The sequence below is a fragment of the Hemitrygon akajei genome, chromosome 11 (genome assembly GCF_048418815.1).
Source record: "Hemitrygon akajei chromosome 11, sHemAka1.3, whole genome shotgun sequence".
Lineage (NCBI taxonomy): Eukaryota > Metazoa > Chordata > Chondrichthyes > Myliobatiformes > Dasyatidae > Hemitrygon > Hemitrygon akajei.
Window position 1 is genome coordinate 22,128,161 of NC_133134.1, and position 26,673 is coordinate 22,154,833.

Here is a 26,673-nt window from a genome sequence, read left to right on the forward strand (position 1 = left end):
CCACAGATATTTGGTACTTTTTTTTTAACATGTATTGACAGTTAATCTGCAGAATATGATTATCAGTGAAGTAGCACATTGATCTCTTTTTGCAGCCTTCAATCTTGATCCCAGCCAAAAGACTAGAGAACAAGTAAATGGAACTTGTGTGAATCTTACAAGAACAGCTAAAGAGACAATTGAGAATATGTCATATATGCAATCAATTTCGAAGTGGGTGGGTGAGGGGTGTGTTGATAGGATCTTAGCCTGGAGGTTAGTGCTTGAAACCGTAATTCAAAACAGCATCCGCCTACAACTACTTGGTTTGCTGCCTTGGGACAATGGGCTTTTGTTCGTAACGTACAAACAAGATTTAAATGTTGGCTGCACGTGGCTCTAATTATGCAGCCACTACACCCCACCATTTCCTTTCAAGAATGACAAGTGATCAGAAAACTCAGCAGATACTACATCTTCCAACTGTGTTGATGCTCTGTATGTGCCCTTTCGGGCAATGAACGCTCATTCGTTTGTTCTTTAAAATCTCATGCCACCTATTCAAAGATACTTGTCCGCTCAGCAGGCTACTGGAAATATATCTTAGGCTGCCTTAGAGCATATGAATGAAAAGGGTAAGACGCAATTTTGAATAAAAGGATATTCAGCACTCAGGAATCTGGAGCTAGCTACTTCGCAGTTGTTGATCACTTGAGAGGAAGGGAGAATCAGTTATGCGCAGTCATGAACAGCATAGAAAAGATGAATGGTCAAGTCTTTTTACCAGGAGAGGAGTCTAAAATTTGAAGGTATTGGTTTAAAATGAAACAGAAGAGGTTTGAAAGGGACTTGGGGGCAACTTTTTCCACAAAGTTGGTGGTGGGTGTATGGAATGAGATGCCAAAAGGATTTGCAGAGGCAGGTACAATAACAAATTTAAAAGACGTTTAGATACACGAGTAGGAAAGGGGTTAGAGGGATATGGGGGAGAAAGGGAAATGGGATTAGTTCAAGTAGAGAACTTAGCAGAGATGAGTTGGATCAAAAGAACACTACCTGCACTGTGTAACACTATGACGCTAATCCACCGAATTTGCATCTTGATGTGGCTACCAGGGGCATGTATTTCTCCCATAATCATTACAATCACGGTGGTATCAATTGGAATATTTTTAAATGTGCTGTTCGAAAGAAAGCAATTTTCTATCCTCAAACACGAGAAATTCTGCAGATGCTGGAGATCCAAAGCAACACACACAAAGTGCAGGGGGAACTTGGTTGGTCAGGCAGCATATATAAAATAGGGAAACAGTCGACAAGTCAGACCGAGATCCTTCTTCAGGACTGAAAAGGAAGGGAACAAGACAGAGTAAGAAGGTGGGGGAGGGGTGGAAGAAGTACAAGGTGATAGGTGAAACGGAGGGGGTGAAATAAAGAGCAGGATTAGTTACAGAGATAAAGGGCTGGAGAAGGGGGAATCTGATCGGAGAGGATAGAAAACCATGGAAGAAAGGGAAGGGGAGGCATGGGTAGATAGGGAGATAAGGTGAGAGGGAAACAGGAATCAGGTTTATTATCACCAGCATGTGTCATGGAATTAGTTACCTTAGCAGCAGCAGTTCAATACATTATATAGAAGAAGAAAAAAATACAGTATACATATACTGAATAGATTAAAAATAATGCAAAAACAAAAATAATATATATTAAAGAAGTGAAGTTGTGTTGACAAGTTCAATGGCCATTTAGGAATTGGATGGCAGAGGTGAAGAAGCTGTTCCTGAATCGCTGAGTGTGCCTTCAGGCCTCTATACCACCTTCTTGATGGTAACTGAGAAAAGGGCATGTCCTGGGTGCTGGGGGTCCTTAATAATGGATGCTGCCTTTCTGAGATGCCATTCCTTGAAGGTGTCATGGGTACTTTGTAGGCTAGTACCCAAGATAGAGCCAACTAAATTTACGACCCTCTGCAGCTTCTTTCGGCCCTGTGCAGGAATGCCCCCCCCCCCCAACCCCCATTCCAGACAGTGATGCAGTTTGTCCGAATACTCTCCACGGTACATTAGACATACGAGGTATCTTCAAACTCCTAATGAAGTAGAGTTGCTGTCTTGCCTTCATTATAGCTGCATCAATATGTTGAGACCAGGTTAGAGCCTCCGAGATATTGATATCCAGGAAATTGTAACCACTCACTCTCTCCACTTCTGACCCCTCTATGAGGATTGGTATGAGTCCCTTCATCTTATCCTTCCTGAAGTCCACAATTGGCTCTTTCATCTCACTAATGTTGAGTGCAAGGTTGTTGCTGCGACACCACTCCACTAGTTGGTATATCTCACTCCTGTACGCCCTCTCATCTCCATCTGAGATTCTATCAACAGTGATTGTATCATCAGCAAATTTATAATGGTATTTGAGCTACGCCTAGCCACACAGTCATGGGTACAGACAGTAGGCTAAGCACACACCCCTGAGGTGCACCAGTGTTGATAATCAGCGAAGGGGAGATATCACCAATCTGCACAGATTGTGGTCTTCCAGTTAGGAGGTTAAGGATCCAATTGCAGAAAGAGGTGCAGAGGCCCAGATTCTCTAACTTATCAATCAGGATGTGGGAATGATGGTATTAGATGCTGAGCTATAGTCAATATACAGCACTCTGACATAATAAGTGTTTATATTGTCTAAGGCCATGTGAAGAGCCATTGAGATTGCCTCTGCCGTTGACCTATTGTGGCGATAGACAAATTGCAATGGGTCCAGGTCCTCACTGAGGCAGGAGTTCAGTCTGGTCATGTCCAACCTCTCAAAGCATTTCATCACTGTTGATGTGAGTACTACTGGGTGATAGCTGTTAAGACAGCTCACATTATTCTTCTTAGGCACTGGTATAATTGTTGCCTTTTTGAAGCAAGTGGGAATTTCCACCCATAGCAGAAAGATGTTAAAAATTTCCTTGAATACTCCTGCCAGTTAGTTGGCCCAAATTTTCAGAGCCTTACCATGTACTCCATCTGGACCTTCCATCTTGCGGGGTTCATCCTCTTTAAAGACAGCTGACATCGGCCTCTGAGACGGAGATCACATGGTCACCAGGTGCAGCAGGGTATGGTGGGGGTGTTAATTACCAGAAGTTTGAGCAATTGATGTTCATGCCATCAGGTTGGAGGCTACGAGAGCGGAATACAAGGTGTTGCTCCTCCAACCTGAGTGCAGACTCATTGTGGCAGTACAGGAGGCCATGGACTGTATGCCAGCTGGGAATGGGAAGTGGGATTGAAATGGGTGGCTACAGGGAGATCCTGCTTTTTCTGGCATTTTTAAAATATTTTGTATATGCTAACTGTAAAATGTTGGCATTCAGCTGCAGGAAGTGGTTGGGAAACAGGCAGATAGAACATAGTGTTGGGAAATATATGATAATGCATTTTGGTAAAAGGAACAATAGTGCAGACTATTACCTAAATGGGGAGAAAATCCAAACATCAGAGGTGTAGAGGGACTTGGGAGTCCTCGTGCAAGACTCCCAGACTGTTAATTTACAGGTTGAGCCTATGGTAAAGAAGGCAAATGCAATGTTGGCATTCATTTCAAGGGGAATAAAGTCTAAAAGTGAGGAGATTATGCTGAGGCTTCATAAGACACTGGTCAGGCCTTGGAGCATTGTCAACAGTTTTGGGCCACAGAAAGGATACATTGTCATTGGAGACAGTCCAGAGGACGTTCACAAGGATGATTCCGGGAAGGAAGGAGTTAACGTAGGAGGACTGTTTGGCAGCTTTGGGCCTGTACTCACTGGAATTTAGAAGAATGCGGTGGGATCTCATCGAAACTTAACGAATGTTGAAAGGACTTGATAATGTGGATGTGGATAGGATGTTTCCAATGGCAGGGGTGTCCAAAACTGGAGAGCACAGCCTCAAGATTGTGGGGTGATCTTTTAGAACGGAGGTAAGGAGGTTTATTTTAGCCAGAGTAGCTGGAATCTGTGGAATGCTCTGCTACAGACAGCTGTGGCGGCCAAGTCCATGGGTGTATTGAAAGCAAAAATTGAGAGTTTCTTGATCGGTCAGGGCATCAAAGGTCATGGAGAGAAGGCAGGTGTATGGGGTTGAGTGGAATCTGGGATCAGCCATGGAGTGATGGAGCAGACTCGATGGGCTGAACAGCCTAATTCTGCTCCTATGTCTTCTGGAAGGAAAATAGCACATTAGCTTTCATCTCAATAAGCTTGGGGGTTTGGAAATAGGGAAGTAGTTAAATTGTGCAGGGTAGGATTGAGGCTGCACCTCAATTTCTGTTCCCCTTATTTAGGGAAGGAGGTATTGGAAGTGAACTACAAGAAATTCAATCGGCTAATTTTTGGAAATAAGAGGGTTGTTTTAAAATCAATTATATCCTTTGGAGTTCAGAAAATGGTAATTTTATTTAAACACCAGATCTTACTAGGCATAGCAGGCTAGATATCAAGTTGTTTCCACTTATGAGTGAATCCCAAACAAGGGGCCATAATTGCTAGTTTATAAAATTCGGGGGCAGTCATTTAAACTGAAGTTCTTTCCCAGAGATTAGTGGAGAATATAGCACTGCAGAGATGTCTGAAGTGGAATTAGATAATTTAAAAATAAAAACAGGATTGAGAGCTATGATACAGATGAGGTGATATGGCCTGAAACCAATCAGCCATGATCAGGCCTTGTGGTACACAAGACTCATATGTATAGTTAAACAATCTTTATACATGGTACAGAACAATTCCCCACCCACCCTGAAGAAATAAAGAACCTCCAGTTAAAAACCTGCAAATTTTGCAAAGGAAGTTTTTGGATCTCTAACATAAGAAATTCTGTAGATGCTGGAACTCCCAAATAACATGTTTACTGAGTTCCTCCGGTATTTTGTATAGATAAACTCAGCTGGTCAGGCAGCATCCATGGAAGGTATTGACGTTTTGAGCCAAAATGCTTCATCAGGACCTTTCTGTAGATGCTGCCTGACCTGTCGAGTTCCTCCAGCAATTTGTATGTTTCTGGATCTCTGTTGCCATCTGGTGGTCATCAAAGCACACAACAGCCGTATCAACAAACGATTCTCACAAGGAACTTGTTTGATTCAATTTTGACACTGCTCTTTCCCAAATATCCCTATCATAGACATCCTAGGGATATCTTAGCCTTTGAGTTAACCCTGTACTGAAAAATACTTAAAGTTTATGCATGATCATTTAGGGTTGTGGGAGGAGGAAGAAATTTCAAAGAAATACCAGCACTTGTACTGATTACCTGGATAAATTGGTGGCGGCAAAAGCATTATACCTATCCAAGATCAGATGGGTAAAATAGACATTTTATGGATCATATGGAGGAAATTCTGACCAGAAAAACTGAAGCTATTCAGTCAATTGCATTCTTGCTATGGCCATGATCAAGTTAAGAACACTTCCTAATCTGTAAATTACAACTTCCTTCAGGTCACTTGAATGTTCATAAACATTTCAATGAATTGAAATGGCGTATGGACAAATTTCCGTTCCCCTCGTGGACAGACAGGAAAGTCTTGTTTCTGGTCCTTTTCCACAGCCAATGCTAGCAGTATTATGTCATTTTCACTGTGCCAAAGACAGGCTGATGTTAAAACCATTCATTTATTAATCAAAAGCAAAGATGTAAATCAGTGACAGTAAACACATCAGATTTACAAAGCTGCATTTTAAAAGCAATTTCATTGCAAAGTAAACCACCAAAATCATTTCCCTAAAAATCTTGAAATAAACTGCAATAAATAGTACATTATTTAAAATATTGGCAAAGTGCAAGTTATCCAGACAAAATTAACTGCTGATGTTGATTGTTGCACTACAGAAATGTATCAACTTAGTTTAAATAAAATGCACTCTAAAAATTAGCCATTCAATAGATTTTACTGCACTAATTTCAATTAGTATTTCACCAAAATAATTTAGTTAGTGTTTGTAGTTAACATTCTGAAAGAAAATGATATACCAGATGCTGATTTAGATCTTGAGATGTTGTACAATTAGTCATTTTAGAACTCCCAAACTCAATTCCATGTCTGCTCTCCTTTAACATAAACAAACAAGCAAACCATTTTCAGGATCACCTTGCAATAACCAAGTGATTATTAAGGGGCTGTTAAATATTTTGCAGCTAGTCATCTGCCTGATGGCTCATAGCGTGTGGATCCAAAGCAGTTTGTAGCAAGAATGCTGAAAAATGACAGATTCATTGTTGGAATCAATTCAGAAAAGATACCAGTCAAGTTACTAAGTATTGCCCAGGAACGTGTGATGCAATGAAGGTTGTTAAATGATCCAGCCGCTGGTCAAACATCCAATTCGATCCAATTTGATCTAAGGCTCTAGTGCTGGGTTGTCAACACCCACTTTGCGCTTCGAATGCTGGAAAAGATGATCAAATCATTTTGTATTATTTAAAGTTCCATTATTCCACCTAGTGATTTAAAACCAAAGTCTTAAAAGAATATAATGAAAAAGTACATGATGTTGAGGCTTTATAAGGCACTGATGAGCCCTCACTTGGAGGAATGTGAGCTGTTCTGGGCCCCTTATCCAAGAAAGGATGCGCTGACATTGTAAAGGGTTCAAAGGAGGTTCATCACGAGAATGATTCCAGGATTGAACGGCTTATTATATGAGGAGCATTCAATGCCTCAGAGCCTGTATTCTTTGGAACTCAGAAGAATGAGGAAGGCTCCAATCTATGACAGGTCCAGAGGGCAGTAGTAATAAAATAGAGGCCTGTCTCTATACGAGAGGCCTAACTCATAACCCTTCTGATGTTGCTGACAGGTTGCACTAATTACTAGATAAGATCCCTCCAAAAGAGAGCAACTTTCCTGCAGAGTTTAGCTCAGGACAACATGGGCCTTCTTGTCATGGTATGGTTGTAAGGAAGTATATAGATTATTTGTGTTTGTCACTGAAGTGGAGTGGTGTTTCCAGATTTATAATTAGATGAGTTTCTTCAATACTGCGATGACAAGTGAAACAGAGAAAGATGCTATTCCTTCTGAAAAATTTACATATTTCTGCCGATTGCAAAGGAAACCCACACATTTCTTTTGTTTTTTTTAAGTGCCACCTCACTCATATGACATTTCTTCCAGGAAGAAGTCATGAAGCTTTCCAGCCACACTTTCAGGAGAAAAGCAAAAGGTAAGGAAAACACACCTTTTTGGGGGAAGAACAACAGCCACACCAGAAACAGCGAATAATGACCAAGAGAACCAAAACCAACACAGCACCTAGTAAATGGAAACAGAGGAATCAGGCAGAATTAACAACAGCACAATCGTTTAGCATCTGGATTTGATATGTTGGAAGGTAATATTCCTGCTTCATATCATCTTGTTAAAACAATGGTACCACAATGGCCAAGATGGTGCCAGAGAACAACTTCTCCCAGCATATCCGTGAACAGTTAAATTCTTCCTATTTTAATGTCTCTATTTTCCTTTTCAGGGTGGCTGGGGTCCTGTCGGAGTCTGTGATCTACAGCGGCACTCAAACAGCAGTTCTGCAGGGCAGCATGTTTCAGTTCTTGGAGCTCGCTAGAGGGCCGTGTTTCAGTGTGTCCAGGTTCGGCCTGCAGTCGGCCCCCTTTGGAGTGCAGCCTTCTGCAGCACCGAGGGCACGAATGCTCGCTGTTGTCATGAATTGAAACGTAGTGAGAGCCGGAACATCAAAGACAGCGAGAGCGGCTGCCAGGGAGCACTGCACTCAATGGTGAGGGAGAGTTCGCTGCCAGTTCTCGAGTCAGGGAACTTGCAATAAAGAGCAACACCTCAGGCTGACTGTAACATTGAAATAGTGACTGTGGAAGGAGTGAGATCTGTTTCTCCCCTGTTAGTCCGGGAGAGCGAGCCTATGGGATGTTGAAATGTTGGAGTGAACAGTTAGTCTTTGATGTACTGTAGGCCGTGGTCTCTCTTTGGGAGATCTTGCTGTTACGTCCATGGTGGGTGGTGGGAATGTTGAAGCTTTAGGTGAGAATATGTGAGGGGACGGGGAGAGGCTTGATGCTGCTTGTGCGTGGGAGGGGGCAGGGGTTTTGGGGGTTCTCACTTTCTTCTCTCATTTACTCTTTGGGGATTTTTCTTCTGTTTTGAGGATCTCAGCGGAGTGTGAGAATTTCAGGTTGTATATTATCTACGTTATCTGATATTAAATAGAACTATTGAACCATAATATTTAAACACACAGCCTCCAGGATCATAACAGCACTTTGCCCCTTGTATCTGTAAACAAAGCAATGTCACCATATAAAACAACATAATAAAATAATATAAAATATACAGAGACAAGGAGGAATTTCTTTAGCTGGAGGGTGATGAATCCATTGCAAATGGTGGTTGTGGAGGCCAGGTCATTGGGTTTATTTAGAGTGGAGGTCAATAGTTTCTTGATACCAAGGGCTTCAAATATTACAGGCTGAAGGCAGGAGAATGGGGTTGAGGGGGATGATAAATCAGTCATGATGGAATGACAAAGAAGACTAGATGGGACAAATTGCCTAATTCTGTCTTATGGCCTCAAATAACTTTTCTTGGATGTTGAATTTTCCAATGAAATACTTTTAGAAAGGATTTTCTGACATTACTGATAGGTTGCACGGTATCTGGATACCTCGATAATACACAAACTAGTTCAGGAAAAGTGGCACATATGCTTTATCGCAGGGCAGTTCCAACAAATGGACCTTCAACAGGAAGGGTTCTTCAGACTGCAATGTACTAGTTTAATAATATCACTCCAGATAATTATGATCTACAAATGAAATACCCAAAGTGATATACTATTTATGAAATAATTTACTTCAACATTGCTACATACAAAATTTGAAGTTAAATGTTTGTTTTTTGGAGTAAATTCAAAAAAAAAATTGAAATATGTAGAAACATCTTTCACAGTAGCTCCCTAAAGCTTTACTGGATCTTTTATTAGTAATATTAATAGTTTAATTGTTAGAAGACTCAGGACCATCTAGATATTGGCATTCGAATGGGCAAAACTATTTTCTAGTCAGGTGCTGGCAGACTAGGATGGAAGATTAGAGTATTCCTGCATAGCCAGTGGATTATGCAACAGACTCATCTTTGTTAACACTAATTCAAGCTGGGCCTCAATTCTGGACCAATAAGTTTGTCAAAAGATCTCAGAATTAAACCATGCGCAGACTTGCTGTAATAAACATCAAGGTGCTAAGCTAAATTGGGGGCGGCCTGGGGTGACGGCGGCTTCAAACTTCTGTGCATCAAGTTCTCGTCAGGGATTAAAATGCTACTCTGTTGGCACATCACTTCGAGAAGACAGTCAACAGCATGACAGAGTGCCTTGTGGCAGTATAGTCATGAGCGAAGGGTGTTCAAGTGAATCAAAATGGGACAGCCTCCTTAAACCGAACTTGGCACCGTTCGAAAACACAACCATCTGTTATTGAGGAGGCACATTAATAATAAGTGTTTGTCTCCCTTTGCTGATAAGCTGCTTTTGCTTTTTCTGCTACATTATGCATAAATCTAATGTATTCAACTACAAATCTCTAGAAGAGCAAGTTTCAACATTATTGGAATTGGTTTATCCTTGTCACATCTACCAAGATACAGCGTACCTTTCATGCAAATCAAATCGTTACACAATGCGTTGAGGTAGCACGAGATGAAGCAATAACAATACAGAAAAAAAGTGAAAAAGCTACAGAGAAAATGCAGATTGTGAGATCAGGAGGCCATCTTATCGCACAAGTGGTCTGTCCAACAGCCTGCTAACAGTAGGATAGAAGAAGAAGAAAGTGTAAAAGTTTCAGATAATGATTGCCATCTATAGTAGAAGTAAACATTATCTGAAGAAAGATCTTTTGAAAGAGTTAGGCTGAATATAATTCCTAAATTTTAGAAACAATCTACATGTAGAACAAGTTGTTTAAAATTACTAACCTCTGTTTGCCTTTGGCAACTTACCAATAAATATGAAGAAAATGGCAAAGGTGGCAATATCCCAGGTAGACTGAAAAAGATGTTTGCTTTGTAGTCTCCTCACAGCGTCATAAAACTGTGCTTCAATCTGACTTCCAACATCTTGGTCAGCCATTTTCAATTGTGACTGTATATGGTTCAGTTGTAGAGGCTTGTTCCAAACGCCACTTGGCAAACAGCAACAACTGTGCAACAGGATTAAAATCATTCAAAAGTTATCATGCGACCAGAAAGAAAATCCGTCCCTTTACAATATAATCAACAGCTTCCTTCTCCCACTCACAAGCTCAGATGTGGATCGTATTTTAAAAGGTTTCATGAGACTGATAGTTTCAGGGTCATTACAGTCCATTGTCCACAGGAAAACCAAACAATCACATGGAAGGAGAGGCAGGATAAGGTGTGTTTTGAGTGCATTTGGTGAAATATTCTTTTATAAATAAATAAATAGAGAATTTCAAAGAAAACACAAAGAATAGGGGATAAAATGTCATAGGACAATTGTTCTCAATGTCAACAAGCACAGGGGAACAACACTGTCTCCACAAAGTCAATTTCCTGTGCATGATTAGAGCAACATCTTGGTTCTTTCCTGCCCAACGTGCCTGATGAGTATGTGCAACATCAGGTTCATGTCAGTAGCCCATCACTGCTTTCAAGTACATTAGGGAACATATAACACATACCATGGGGCCCAAACCCCATTAATAAATAATGGTGGCACAAATCCATCTCAATTTTCAGCAGCCATTGGTGAAATGCCAAATTCTATTTCTTTAGAAATATTTAAAATAAGAAAAATTTACCTCAAATATTGAACAGCTTGCTGAAAAAGTTTACAAACCGCAAGCATGCAGCTTAGCACGTGTAATGCCCTGGTTAAGAACGTGTTGTGCCCTTAAGTGTTTTATTCTCTGCAGCTTTTCTGTAAAACGCAGTGTGTTCTGCTAATTAAGCTTCACAATTCGCAGTTCAGTAATTTGGCTTCTGCCAAGGTACGGAGCCGTTTGCTCAGTTTAGGAAGGTTGTATCAGCCAGTATGGCTCGTCTAGGTAACACTCTGCCCTGTGGAATGCCACGGAACATTCGAGAGTGCTGGGCAAGATCAGACTTCTGAGGAACAGTGGGTTGGTTTTGGACGTTTTGTCCGCAGGGGTTGGTAGAAGAAGGAGGTGCAGAGGAAAGCAAAAGGGACGATGCTTACAAAATCCAGCCCAAAGGAGCGACACCGTTGTAAAAAGTGCTTTGTGCATATGAATGGTTCCAAGAAGGAACTTTGAACTCCTGAGTTCGTTTGAAACGGTCTTCGAGGGAAGTTCGAACTGTGGCTGGTGTCTTTCACACAGAATGTGGGTTCCGTATATAAGCAATCAAAGGGAAACACCCAGCTACTCCAGGGATGAGCTCCAACGTTTATGTGCACATTTAAACTGGTTCAACTGTATCGGGCCCTTCTTCACTTTTAGTTGTTTCAAGGTTAAATATCTGTAAGTAGAGTTCCACTTTAATGATATGCCAGTGAAAAGTCTGTTATTTCCTGGCAAAGACTAACTTTGCATAGGGTAGCACTTACACAACATTCACCATAATTTCCATCCCCTCACTGGAACATTCCAACTTGCCTGTTTGTTTGAACCTGAATCACTCCGACCCTGGACGTGTGTTGTTTATTGAAGGTGGCCTCCTCACCACTACCCATGCAGTGCTGAGCCACATGGCTGTTAGCCAGAGGCAGCTAACGAGCCTGGTTTATTACGAGCCACGGTGAGAGGGTTACACATGTAACATCCAATCACAATAAGTGTACAAAGTTGACAGCTTGTCATAAATTAAATATACAGAAATAGATGGACAACTTTGCAAAACATGGACTGTAGTTGAATTTTTATGAATTATTTCAGGACTGGAAGGTTGATTGATAGCTGCCCGTCGTATCCGACAATGACAGGAGACCTGTGTAAACGTGAAAAAGCCATGGCACTGGGGCAGTTCCACTCTCTCGAATTTGGAAGTCCGGATCCAGTGGTACGAGTAGCTGGCACAAACTGGGGTCTCCCTTGGTTGCAGTGCATGACCATGACTTCTTGTGTGTCTTGTCAAGCCCTTTGCTCTCCACAAAATGTTGCAGAACTGCCTTCCCGGCCTCTGGATCTCATCATCCTGTGCAACGGAGCTGACTTCATATGCTAGGCCAGACATGTCCCTGTCTCGCCGGGGGGGTACCATGCCTGCTGGTCACCCTCACATGGGTCTGCCCGTTGGGGCGGTGTACCACGGTGCAAATGCTAATAAATTTAACCTATGTTTAGGATCCATTAAGCTTGCCAAGGCATTTCTAAAGAAGCAAGTCAGGTGCCCTTGACTCTTTGTCTGAACTAGGAAAAGGAAACAAAACTTGTTCAGCTGCAGGGGTGATGGGAAGAGGACGAGGATGTCTCTGATTGGTTAAAACCAAGGCGACCAGCTGAAAATATGCTAATCGGGTCAACGAGTGAAGAGGAACAGTTAGAGAGTGAGACCACCAACATAAAAGAAACATAAGGCAAAAGAATTGCAAAATACAGAGCAGGAAGGCATACCCAACAGGTCAAACAAGCCTTCCTCTTCCGGGAGAGGGGGGGATAGGAAAGATGGGGGGTGTGCGGGGTGGGGTAGAGCCAATGTCAGAGACAGAGGACTGATCCTGACAGAGGAATTAAATTATCTTTAATAGCATAATAGAGTCCAGAAGGTTGTAGCACATTCAGACAAGACGAGGTGTTACTCCGCATGTTTGCTTTGGACTTCATTCTAATCACATACACAGGTGGTGAATAGGTCAGGTGGGAGTGGAATGCAGAATTAAAGCTCAACGTCACCCTGCAGACCGAATTCAGGTGCTCTCCGAAGTGGTCATTTCATAAGCATTTGTAGGTGGGGCCACGTTGTGAATACAGAATGCAGTACACTAGACTGGAAGAGCAAACAGACCACAGTTTTGTCTGGAAAGGCCGAGGGGTCGGTGGACCCCAGGTTGGGAACCCCTGATTGTTTGTGTCCCTGGATGGTGGGAAGTGGATACTATAGTGAGAGTGCAGAGGAGATTTACAGGGAGGTTGCCTGGGTTGGAGGGAGTACCTTATGAGAATAGGCTGAGTGAACTTGGCCTTTTCTCCTTGGAGCGATGGAGGGTGAGAGGATAGAGGAGTACAAGACGATGAGAGGTGTTGATCATGTGGATGGACAGAAGCTTTTTCCCAGGGCTGAAACAGCTAACACGAAGTGGCGTAGTTTTAAGGTGTTTGGAAGTAAGTACAAGAGGGATATCAGAGGTAAGTTTTTCATTCAGAGAGTAGTGAGTGCATGCCAGCAGCAGTGGTAGAAGCTGATACAATAGGGTCTTTTAAGAGCCTCTTGGATAGGTACATGGAGCTTAGAAAAAGAGAGAGATATGCACTAGGGAAATTCTAGGCAGTTTCTCGAGTAGGTTACATGGTCGGCACAACATTGTGGGCCGAAGGGCCTGTAATGTGCTGTAAATTTCTGTTTCTTTGAAGGGAAAACTTGAAAGGACAAGTGCTTGCAAGAACAAGCAGTTGCAAGAGAATGTGTCATAAGGTGAGGCGGTTGTGGAATTGGACAAGTGCACCAGGCATGAAGGGAACGACCCCTGCAAAATGGTGAAAGTGAAGGACAAGGAAGCATGTATCTGGTGGTAGAATACCGATGACTGGTGCTGACTGAACTTTGGTGTTGCTTCCTATAACAGAAATCAACAACTCCATCTCTCTTCCTACCAACCTCCACCTTGCTCTTACCTTTACACAGATAATCTGCTTCTTCCTTTTCTACATATCTCCATCTCCATCTCAGGAGATAGGCTGGACACTAATATCCATCGCAATACTACAAAGCCCCAGAGACTACCCTTCATCCCGCCGTGGCTCCCACCAAGGTTCTGTTCCACTCTCCCAGCTCCTCCATCATATTTGATACAATGATGAGATTTTCGATCAGGCGCAGCTCTCTGCTTCCAAATTGACCCTTTGAGGTCAAATCTCAAGCCTCAAAGAGGCTCACTGAAGATCAAGATCTCCAACGGAGTAAATTTTTACTCCGAGGTGGGGGTAGCAGTCAGGTATGCAGTAAGTAGTCCCTTTATTGTCTGAAGCAGATTAACACAATGATGGAACCCGCCACTTTCCAATACCTGAGCAATAACTTTCAAAGTTCAGTTGGGGAGAAACATCAACCTATTGTGTCAGGCTATTGTAGAAAATAACTTGAAAAACCTCATTCAACCTACAACCCAAGTTATGAGAAACCTATTGCACTTTCAATATAATTAGTCATTGTGTGTCATGAGGGCTGAGACGTACAGGACTAGGAACATGTTTTTGGGAGAAGGTTACTGGTGCGGGCTGTGATTAGTGAATAAATCAGTTGTTTAGCTTTACTGTTTCTCTAATATGGCAATGGAAATGATCAAGGAAGAGGACATTTTCAGATAGACTATAGGAGCAGCACAGTGCTTAGCACTTCACTTTACAGTGCCTGTGATCACTGCCTGGGGTTTGATTCCCACCTCTACCGTCTCTCCATTACCACCTGGGGTTCCTTCAGCTACTCCAGTTTCCTCTCACGTTCCGAATTAGTGAGTTGTGAGCATGCTATGTTGCTGAAAGAAGCGTGGAAGTGTGTTTTGGTGTGTGAGTGACAAATAAAGTTAATCTTAAAAAAAAAGGACGTTGGAATCCAGAGAAAAAAAAAATGACTTGGATGATAGAATTGATGGCTTTGTTGCCAAGTTTGCAGATGATATGAAGATAGGTGGAGAGGATGGTTAAAAAAAACTAATTGCTGTAGGAACGCAGCAAGTCAGGCAGCATCTGTGGAGGGAGTGAACAGTCAACCATCTGAGTCAAGACCTCAAGCTGGACTGAAAGAATAGATGGGAGTTAGCCTGTATAAAGAGGTGCAGAGAGATCTGGAAAGTGGTAGTTTGATCCAAGCTGGGGTGGGGGGTTGGTGTTGTTTGCAAAATGGAGTCAGGTAGGGAAGGGTGGGTGGGAAATAGTGACAGAGGCCGAGAAATGGTGGTGGCGAAAATAGAAGGTCGCAGATTGTGGAATCTGTAATAAAAAGGCGGCAGAGCATGGAACCAAATAAAGGAAATGGGGAGGTGGATTGAAACATTTGGGTAGTTGGGTAGGGGAAAGAAATTGAGTGATGGGAGTGTGGGGGCAAGGGAGGAGCTGAGCAAATCAGAAAGAGAATGAAAGCAGAGATAGGGAACGGGATGTCTAGAATTAGAAAATTCAACGTTGATCCTACTGGACAACCTAGCCAAAATGTTAAGATTCAAAGTTCAAAGTGAATTTATTTTCAAAGGATGTTACTGTAAACTGTATGTTACTAAATGCACCAGGAGATTCATTTTCTTGCAGGCATTCATAATAGGTCAAATGAATACAATAGCGTCAATCAAAACTATACACAAGGACTGATAACCAATGTGCAAAAGGCAAACTGTGCAAATCATAGTGGGAACATAAGTTGTAGAATCCTTGAAAGGCCATAAGATATAGGAATAGAATTAGGCTATTTGGCCCATCAAGTCTGCTCCACCATTTCATCATGGCTGATCTAATTTTCCTCTCAGCCCCAATCTCCTGCTTTCTCCCCAAATCCCCTCATGCCCTGACCAATCAAAAATCTATCAACCTCTGCCTTAAATATGCATATAGACTTGGCTTCCACAGCTGCCTGTGGCAAAGAATTCCACAGATCCACCACTCTCTGGCTATAGAAATTCCTCCTCATCTCCATTCTAAAAGGACACCCCTCTAGTTCTGGTCTCCTTACTTGAGGAAGGATATACTGGCTTTGGAGGCAGTGCAGAGGAGGTTCACCAGTTTGATTCCAGAGATGAGGGAGTTAGGCCATGAGGAGAGATTGTGTCACCTGGGACTGTACTCGTTGGAATTTAGAAGAATGAGAGGAGATCTTATAGAAACATAAAATTATGAAAGGGATAGATAAGATGGAGGCAGGAAAGTTGTTTCCACTGGTAGGTGAGACTAGAACTAGGGGACATAGCTTCAAGATTCGGGGGAATAGATTTGGGAACTGCTTTTCCCAGAGGGTGGTGAATCTGTGGAATTCTCTGCCCAGTGAAGCACTGGAGGCTCCCTCAGTAAATATATTCAAGACAAGGTTGGATAGATTTTTGCATAGTTGGGGAATTAAGGGTTATTAGGAAAAGGCAGGTAGGTGGAGATGAGTCCATGACCTTATTGAATAGTGGAGCAGGCTTGATGGGCCAGATGGCCAACTCCTGCTCCTAGTTCTTATGTTCTTATGTTATGTTCTCTATTCTGAGGCTGTATCCTCTGGTCTTAGACTCTCCCATCACAGGAAACATCCTCTCCATATCCACTTTATCAAGACCCTTCACCATTCAATAGGTTTCAATGAGGTCACCCCTCATTCTTCTGAAAGCCAGTGAATACAGGCCTGGAGCCGTCAAACACTCTCCACTTTTTGTAGACTTTTGCATTTTCAGGCAGTGATGTAACCAGTTAGAATACTTTCCACTGTGCATCTATAGAAGTTTGAGAGTTTTAAAATGGCACGCCATCTCTGTGCAAACTTTTAAGAAAGTTGAGGCATTGTGTTGCCTTTTTTGTGATGGCCCTTATGTGCTGGCCCCAGGACAGATTCTCTGATACGGTAACACCAAGGTTACTGATACTTTCCACTTTTAATCCCCCAATAAGGACTGGCTTATGGACCTCCAGTTTCTTCCTCCTGGTAGTCAATAATCAACTCTTTGGTTTCGCTGACATTGAGTGAGAGGTTGTTGCTGTAGCACCACTCAGCCAGGTTTTCAGTCTCCCTCCTAAATGCTGATTTGTTACCACCTTTTGATTTGGCCAATGACAGTGGCGTCATCAGCAAACTTAAATGTGGCATTGGCGCTGTGCTTAGCCTCACAATATTAAGCGAGTAGAGCAGGGGACTAAGCCCACAGCTCTGAGGTACACCTGTGCTGATGGTGATTATGGAGATGTGTGGACTAGGGTCTGCAAACGAGAAATTGAGGATCCAGGTCCACAGGGACAAATGCTGTCCTACAGTCTGTGCTTGGCCTCACCCTGCCAGTAGGGGAGATTCTGCACGGACGGGTCATGAGGGAATGCGGAGCGGAATTAAAAGCTCCGAATGGTCACGGTGCACACTGCATTGGTGTTCAGTATTGTTTTTGCTGGGTACAAAGCCGAGATGCTTATGTGTTGACACTGGATCATATGGAGCAGCTGTTTTCCTGTTTATGCTTCTCTGACAGGCAAGTGCTTTATTACCCCTGAGACAAGAGTGTGTTCGGTCCCAGGTTTGCGTGCTCTGCAGCAAGAGGTGGGCATAATGACTGATGCTTTAGATTCATGCATATTTACCACTCCAGCAAGTCTGAAAACAATATGTAACCACATGGCTTGAGCTGCAGACAGTAAAACAAACACATTCACACTTCAGACTGTGGCTATTTTAGCATCTGTTAATAAAACATTTGTCCTGTCTTACACCTTTTACAAAGATCGATCTCTACCACATCTGCCTACTCATTAATCTTAGAAAACAGAACACAACAGCACAGTACAGCCACTTCAGTTTACGATGTTGATCTGGCCTTTTATTAGGTCAATCTTACCCTTTCCCCCTATAATCATGTCCCTAAGTTTCTTAGGTGCCCCTAATGTTTCTGCCTCTACCACTGCTCCTGGAAGGGTGTTCCATGCACTCCCCACTCTCTGTGTAATAGACATTCTGCCTATACCTTGCTCCAATCACTTTAAAAATATGTCCTCTTGTATTAGTTATTTCTACCCTAGGGAAAAGTCTCTGGCTATCCTCTTGATACATGCTTCTCCTCATCTCGTACAACTGTGTCAAGTCATCTCTCATCCTCCTTCGCACTAAAGAGAAAAGCTTTAGCATGCTCAACCCATCTTCATAAGACATACTCTCTAGTCCAGGAGGTATCCTGGTAAATTTCCTCTGCACCTCCACATCCTTCCCATAATGAGGCACTCAGATCTGAACACAATTCCCCAAGTGTGGAAAAACCAGGCTTTGAAAGAGTTGCAACATTACCTCACGGCTCTTGAACTCAGTCTGCTTCCTAATGAAGGCCAACCCACCATACACCTTCTCAACGATCCTACCAACTTGTGTGGCAACTTTGGGGTATCTATGGTCGTGGACCACAACTATGTGAGTGGAAGAATGGTGCTCCTCCTCCTTCCATTCCTCCCACGGTCCATTCTCCTCTACTCTTTTTTCAGTCCTTTACCTCTCCCACCCATCGCCTCCCTGATTCTCACTTCAAACCCCCTCCCCCGCCTACCCCCTTCCCCCTCACCTGGTTTCACCTAACACCTGCCACCTTGTGCTCCTTCCCCTCCTCCCACCTTGTTGTTCTGGCTTCTGCCCTCCCCCCCCCCCCCTTCCTTTCTAGTCCGGATGAAGAATCTTGGCCTAAATCATAAACTGTGTGACCTGCTGACTTCCTCCAGCATTTTGTGTGTACTGCTCCAACAATCCACGCGAGTCTTCTCGACTTACGATACTGACATCTCCGCCAAACCTCTGCTCGGGTGTCTGGAAGTTTTGCAGAGATTGGCTCTCGCGCCTACTTTGTACTTTCTTCAGCAAGGCTGTCAGTACAACATCTGGTAAGCTCAGTGCCTCTGACACCCCACCATGCGCCATTTGTAACGTCTCCCAGGTGAAATTCACCGCGTCCCTGTACCAGCCGGATCGCATGTCTCCTTTAAGAGGCGTTACCTGGCAACCAATCAGTTCACTAGCTCGTTACTGAACTCATTGAAATCAGAGTCCACAGTCAGCTGATTAATCCTCCCTAGCTGAGTCTGCATGGGGGAAGATTAACCCTACACCTATTTCCAATTTATTTATTTATTTATGATATAGGAGCAGAATTGGGCCATTTGGCCCATCGAGTCTGCTGTGCCATTGCTGCTCTATTTTCCCTCTCAGCCCCGTATGCTTTCATGTGCTGACTACTCAAGAATCTATCAACCTCTGCCTTAAATACACCCAATGACTCAGCCTCCGCAGTCACCTATGGCAACACATTCCACAGATTCAGCACTCAATGGCTGAAGAAATTCCTCCTCATCACCATTCTAAGGCCCTCTATTCTGAGGCTATATCCTCTGGTCTTAGACTCTCCCCCCTGCCACCCACCCACCACAGGAAACATCCTCTCCACATCCACTCTATTAGAATCAGAATCAGGTTTATTATCACTGGCATGTGTTGAGAATTTGAACTGCAGCAGCAGTACAATATAACTCACGATATAATTGAAGCCTTTCAACACTTGATAGGCTTCAATGAGGTCAGAATTTCAGTGAGCAGAGCTCTAGAGCCTCAAACACTCCTCATTTGACAAGTCTTTCAGTCCCACAATCATTTTTGTAAACCTCCTTTGCACCCTGTCCAATGTCAGCACATCTTTTCTTAGATAAGGGACCTAGAACTGCTCACAATACTTCAATCTTTCGGCAAGTTTACTCTTCACACTTTTGAAAACTTCTTACTAGTTGAGGAAAAATAAAATTAGGAATGGGAATGAAAACCTGTTTAGCTGTGCTGAACAGCTATGAGTCACATGGAGAAACCTGCAATGTGTAATTGGTCCTGATTGCATTGTGCCTGATGTACTTTGATAATTACATCAAATTGCAGCAACAGTTGTCAACAACATGACGATCCCACAGCAGCAATGACAAAGAAAGACAAATTTTGCATCAAGGAAAGTTATTTAATGAACTTCCAGTAAGTAGTTTCAGCCTTGTTGTGTAATTCATATCAACCTTAGAATTCTGGTCACTATGCACAGAGAAACAGTAAGGAATTATGTACCCTCAGTAATGTTAAGTAGGGTAGAGTAATTTAGTTGTTTGATGCAAATCCGGGTCATTGGAGCTGGATCATTGGGAAGCCGCAGTCAATGCAAATGTTCCCTATAGCATGGTTCCAAGATGATCCTATACTTATAAAAGTCAGCAGTTTTGGATTGAAAACCACTCATTGACAATTTTTTGATTTCTCGTTTTGGTCTAACCCCCACACTTATTGTGTCCCATTGGCATACTTATTTATTAAGAGCCGGGCCAAGACTGAAAGCTTTCTTTAAACCCACCCCAAACCAATCCCTAAGCAGAAGAGATCCTGCAGATGCTGGATCTCCAGGGCAACACACAAAATGCCGGAGGAACCCAGCAGGTCACCAAGGCTCTGAAACAAAATCCATGAAAGTGGCAGATGGAGCTCACCCCAGAAAATGGTGAAGTGATTCATTTTGGAAGGTTGAATTTAAAGGGTTAACGGCATTTAACTGCCCATTCTTCCACTCGCATTGCTATCCCTAGGGAATGCCCTCTCGTGCATTGTGTTAGAGCCCCCACCTCACCAACTCTCTGAAGTAACTCAGAACACAACGGCACTTGTGGAAACGTGCTTCAGCATGACACCGCCCAGCAGCTGATCATTACACCGACCATCACCAGCACTGTGCAAGACTAATGAGAGGAGATGTGGGCTGGGGTGTGGAGAGCACAGCAAAGCCAACATCAATCAGCCTTCATGCCAACTGATGATCTGCTCAACAGATGCTTACTATCCACACACTAATATGGCCTTCACCATGTAAAAACGTGACTGGACGCGACATTGGAAATAAGAACGTTAATAGCAGCCAAAACACCAATAATCTCAATTCTCTTACACCATCCAGACAATGCTCTCTTCTTGTTGCTGCTATTGGGAAGGACGAACAGGACTTCTAGGTCCCACATCGTCAGGGACAGTTATTACCCTTCGACCATTAGAGTCCTGAACCAAAGTGGATCACTTGACTCGACTCAACTTCACAGCCTATGGAATGTCAAGGACTCTACAACTTCCAGTATTAGTTATGTACGTATGTATTACTTTTTATTACTGTTTCGGTGGTTTGTCAACTTTTGCACATCATTTGTCCCTTTTTGTTTATCTGTAGTTTTTCAGTGATTCTATTGTTCTCTGTGAATGCCTGTAAGGAAATGAATCTCAGATAACATACATCCTCTGATAACAAATGTACTTTGAACGGAATACTTCAGTGAATTTCCATCCACTTACTTGGAGCAGTGTCCAAACTTCTATTTGTAGAGATTTCTGGATTTAATAATTCAATTGATATTCATGTATTGCCAGAGCAGGTTGTAGAGGCAGATGTTTAAAACACACACACACACACACACACACACACACACACACACACACACACACACACACACACACACACACACACACACACACACACACACACACACACACACACACACACACACACACACACACACACACACACACACACACACACACACACACACACACACACACCTGGACAGCTATTTAGGTAGGAAGTTCAGAGATAGAAGCCCAAAGAAGGGAAGTGTAACTAGCGCAGACAGACATCAAGGTGGATGATCTAGGCCCATTCCTGTTCTGTACAGTTCTATGATTTACTTCAGGTGTATCGTGTACCTTACTTGTTATTTTTGTTTAAATAGAAATATATATCATTGTGCCGTCTGGTGAAGCAGTGGGAAAGCACCGTGAAACTCATGACAAGATCAGGAAGTAATTTCCCTAAAAAAACCCCGGCCTTTGGCTTTCCTGCAGCCACATTTCAAGAAATACCTTCATTAAATTACCATGCCCACAAAAAATGACGCAGTATTTCCACCTTCAACAGCATTCAATGTTCGCTTTGTTACTTTTAAAAAGGCAAAATTAAAATATTGGCGATCAGATATATGATCTACTCTGAGAAAATGGACTTTGATTCACACCTGTATAGTTTTTTGTAACCTGTTTCCTGGATCTGTTGTTACACCTGTTAGGATCCAAGTCGACAACTCGGTGATCAGAATTAGCGTTAGCCCTTACTTCTTACCTTCTGCGTATTCTTCACCGTAAGTATTTTTTGAAGTCTCACTCTCCTCTTTCCGCTCCCTTTCACCAACCTCACGCTTGGTCAAAAAAAAAGCCAAACAACCCTCCAAACTCGATTCCCGGCCCTACCTTTCATCAAGATCTACACCCTGAAGTGAGAGCGCCCTGATTGGTCACCGTGCCCGCTCCCTGATTGGTTACTGTATTAACTACACTAGCCAGGTAGGAGGAGCCTGTCCATTTTTAATCAATAAGGAGGGCAGGTAAAGTAATTTCTTTCAAATCATACGTTTTTCTACACTTTTTTTCCCAAATTATCCATCAGCTTTTTAATGCGTTACTTTATCTTTTTGGGAGTTTTCACTACCACGATTTTAAATGTATCGGAGAGTCAGGAGCATTAAAAACCATTCAAAGCCAACTAAAGCTTGGATGTGTGAGAAAACCTCGCCCGAACTTTGGAGAAAAGAACTTCGCTGCCCCGCTCTAGATTCAGTCACCGCTCAAAACACAGCACTAGTTAGAAAGAAGGCAGGACAGCAGCTATACTTCATTAGGCGTTTGAGGAGATTTGGTGTGTCATCTAAAGTACTCGACAACTTCTATAGATGTAGCGGGGAGAGCACTGTAACAGACTGAATCAATGTCTGGTAGCGGGATGGGGGCACAGGATCGAAAGAAGCTCCAGAAAGTTGTAAAATTAGTCAGCTCCATCTTGGGTACTAGCCTCCGTAGAATCTAAGACATCTTCAAAGAGCGATGCCTCAGAAAGGCGGTGTCCATTGTTAAGGATTCCCACCTCCCATGCTCTCCTCATTGTTACCGTCAGGAAGGAGGTACAGAAGCCTGACGGCACACGCTCAGCGATTCAGGAATAGATTCTTCCCCTCTGCCATCCGATTACTAAGTGAACCTATGAACACTACCTCACTGCTTTTTAAATTTCTACTTTCGTACTATTTTTAATTTACCTATTTAATAAACACAATCTATATTTATTGTAATATGTTTTATATTTTATGTACTTTTATATTTTTATGTTTTATATTTCTATGTACCGCACTGCTGCCGCAAAGTTAACAAATTTCACAACCTACGCTGGTGATATTAAACCTAATTCTGATTCTGAAACTCAGAAGACCTGTGTACCTGACCTCCACCTTCACGTCCAAGGTAAGGGCGGGTCGGGAGGAACCAGGGAAGCAGGGTCTGCTCCCCTGTGTTCCTTTCATGATCTGCTGAACTACTCTCTGACCTGCTAGTATTTGCAACAAACACACAAGGTGACTTTTGGATATTTGGAGGTGAAGCAGCAGAGCGTGATGTTGTAAAAGCAAGTTCTTCCCGATTGCAGCCTCCCCAGCCAGCCAGAAACACACGGCGACTGGACCACATCTCATTTTGGTAATGCGGACACACACAGTGTATTTTTCCACTGCCCCTGGGACTTGGACAAACTGAGACAGAACCCTTAACTCTAGGCAGTCCTAAAATGTAACCATACAATATGGCTGCTGTGTCAGATGTGAACATGTATCTTCTTTAAGTAGATAAACTTAGGGCGCTGCGGTAGCTATCGCAGGTCGGAGCGTCAGAGTTCAATCTGGGTGCTGACGGTACGTTCACTCTTTGACCACAAGGGATTCCTCTGGGTGCTCTGGTTTCCTCCCACAGTCCAAAGGCCTACCGGTTAGTAGATTCATTGGCCGTTGTAAATTGGCTGTGATTAGGCAGGGTTAAATAGGGAGGTTGCTGGGGAGTCTGCCTTGTTGAGTCAGAAGGGCCTATTGTACACTGCATCTCTAAATAAAGAAATACATTTCTAGGTGTGTTCTTTTTTTTCTCAAATCTTACCATCTATAATACTGTAGTTACATCGTGCTGAGCTTACATTGGAAGTTTCCAGCTTAACTCTAGACAGAAATATTTAACGAAGCAGCAGTGATTCCCACTTGCTTGTATATTTGGGAAAAATGGCCGACGCAGAGAAACTCTGTGCAGGCTTCACTAATAGTCTCTCCAGAATCCTCTAAATCTATTGACAGGATGTGGGAGCCAATTCCAACATCCTAGCCACGGCCCCCGTCTCCAGGATCGAAGCTTTCCTTTTGCTTTGCCACTGTTGAAGAGTGGAATAATCACTTGCAGACTGACACCAGACTCCGGAACAGATGCAATAATCCAGGCTCCCACACAGCAAATGATTCCAGACTGCCAATGTGTTATTGCGGTTCACGGAATCTTGCTGTACACCAGGGTTCCTATATTGCAACATACGTTACACTTCAAAAGAATGCTATTGGCTGTAAGTGGCTTCGGGGCACTGTGAAAGGAGCTACGTAAATGCAAATCCTTCTACCCAGCCAGCCAATGCTGACAGTGGATTCTGGGGCTGAAATGACCACGTCACATTTGGGTGATGTAAACCGAAGTGAAAAAGGACAAAGGTTTAATCCCCTACAGACCTGCTCACAGGTGCTTTATTGGTTATTATTCAGCGCTGGCTCAATATGATTAAGTAAATTAGAACCCCCTACAGAACAGGTTTACACATATATACTTCTTGTCAAAAATCCAGTATGGCCATTTTATTTTTCTTCCTCAGTTGCTTTTTCTGCCTCTTCCTGTTGATGAGGATTTTTTTTCAACACTGGCTGGGTGGGGCCTTGTTTTGCTTCTCTTTCTACTACAGGGAGTTAACACGGTAACTGAGCAACCACAGAAGGTTGTCAAAGTGGTCAGTTGTCACTTGACCTTTATAAGTGAAAAGATTTAATAACACAAAGAGGTTCTGCAGATGGTGAAAATCTTGAGCAAGAGGTTTATTAACCATTTACACCCTGATTTGCAACCACTTGGCAGATGTCTACAGGTAGATTTCTGGTGTCTGTGGCAGTTTGAATTAGTTTAGGCTAATTAGGAAGCAGAAGTGAATGCTGTTTAAAGCAGATAAGATGCTGAAGTATAATAACCTTCCATGGGAAGACATAGGATTGACAGTGGGGGAACTGCATCATCAGGGGTGCTATCTTTTGGCTGAAATGTTAGTCTGAATTTCTCCTCTCAGATGGGTGTAAAAAAAAATAAATCCCATTGCACTGTCTTGCGGAAAAGTCTTCTCAGCTCACCTGGTGATATTTGTCATTCAATCGACGTTGATTAAAAAAAATGAATCTAGTCATTAATTACTGTTAGTGGGGGCTTGTGCAGAAATTGACAAAATCATAAAAGTCACCTAAATCGCTTCATTGTCTGTAAGGGGCCTTGAGAGTTCTTGGACATTAACGTGGAAGGTGCTATGGAAATGCAAGTTCTCCTTGTAGTTCCACCTGGTCTCACCTGTGACCAGTTGACTGTCACTGAACCACTCCATGTAAGTCAATATTCAGCTGATTGGGAGGCCTTCTCCATGTTGCGAGGCCTACCCCAACACATGACTGGACAGCAATGAAAATTTGTAGAAGGCCAAAGGTCAACAGGAAGTTTGGAAGTCAGAGCCCGATTGGCAAAACCTAGGGTCTACAAGTCTGAAGCCCACTGGGGAAATCGGAGCCTGTTATCTGTGAGTCTTCTAGAAGGCCAGAGGCCTGCTCTGGAGTTGGAGGACTGTCTGCTTCAGTGACTGGGTGTATGGGAGGGAGAAAAGGACCTTGTTTTGGTGGTGTTGTTTCATTGCTTGTCATATTTTGTGTTCTGTGTTGTTCTGCCAAGCATTGTGGGCATGCTAATTTGGCAGCGGAATGTGTGGCAACTCTTGCAGGCTACCCCCAGCACATCATTAGGTTATATAATAGTAGAATATTACAGCACAGAAACAGGCCCTTTGGCCCATCTAGTCTGTGGCCAACCATTAATCTCCTTAGTCCCATCAATCAGCACCCAGACCATTGCCCACCATACCCCTCCCATCCACGTAGAGATCCAAATTTCTTCGAAATGCTGAAATTGCCCCGGCAACTACCACTTGACTGACAACTCGTTCCACACTTTCACCACCCTCTGAGTTAATATTTTCCCCTCGTATTCCCCTTAAACATTTCACCTTTCACCCTTAACCCATGATCTCTACTTCTAGTCTCACCCAACCGATTTACCACATTATCATCCAGATAGTTGATGTAGATGACAAACAACAATGGACCCAGAACTAATCCCTGCAGCACACCGCTAGTCACAAGCCTCCAGGCAGAGAGGCAACCATCTACTACCACTCTCTGGTTTCTGCCGAAAAGCCAATGTCTAATCAAATTTACTACCTAATCTTGAGTGCCAAGCAATTGAACCTTCTTGACCAATTTTCCATGCAGGACCTTTGTCAAAGGCCTTGCTAAAGTCTATATAAACAGCATGAACTGCCTTGATTTCATCAACTTTCCTGGTAAGCTCCTCAAAAACTCTAAGATTGGTTAGACACCACTTACCACACACAAAGCCATGTTGATAATCCCGAATCAGCTCCTGTCCATCCAGATACTTATATATCCAGTCCTTTAGAAAACCTTCCAATAACTTTCCCACCACTAATGTCAGGCTCACTGGCTTACCAATTCCTGATTTATTAATAGAGCTTTCCTTAAACAATGGAACAGCATTAGCTATCCTCCAGTCCATCAGCATCTCACTTGTGGCTAAGGATGTTTTGAATATCTCTTCTAGGGTCCCTGCAGT

The 26,673-nt window shown here is 43.0% G+C and overlaps 1 protein-coding gene across 2 annotated transcripts; it reads right to left on the minus strand.

Moving 5' to 3' along the window:
* Nucleotides 1-5,607: 5,607 nt before the first annotated feature.
* On the minus strand, nucleotides 5,608-22,174 carry smim22 (small integral membrane protein 22). 2 transcript variants are annotated; one of them, XM_073060375.1, is made up of 4 exons: nucleotides 22,007-22,174; nucleotides 9,982-10,181; nucleotides 7,193-7,266; nucleotides 5,608-6,400 (listed from the first exon to the last, which is right to left on the minus strand). In XM_073060375.1, exons 2-4 carry the CDS (start codon nucleotides 10,109-10,111, stop codon nucleotides 6,353-6,355), a joined length of 252 nt encoding a protein of 83 aa, XP_072916476.1. In that variant the 5' UTR covers nucleotides 10,112-10,181; nucleotides 22,007-22,174; the 3' UTR covers nucleotides 5,608-6,352. The 2 variants fall into 2 exon arrangements, with proteins under 2 accessions (XP_072916476.1, XP_072916477.1); XM_073060376.1 differs by having other exon boundaries at nucleotides 22,135-22,163.
* Between the last annotated feature and the right edge of the window lie 4,499 nt (nucleotides 22,175-26,673).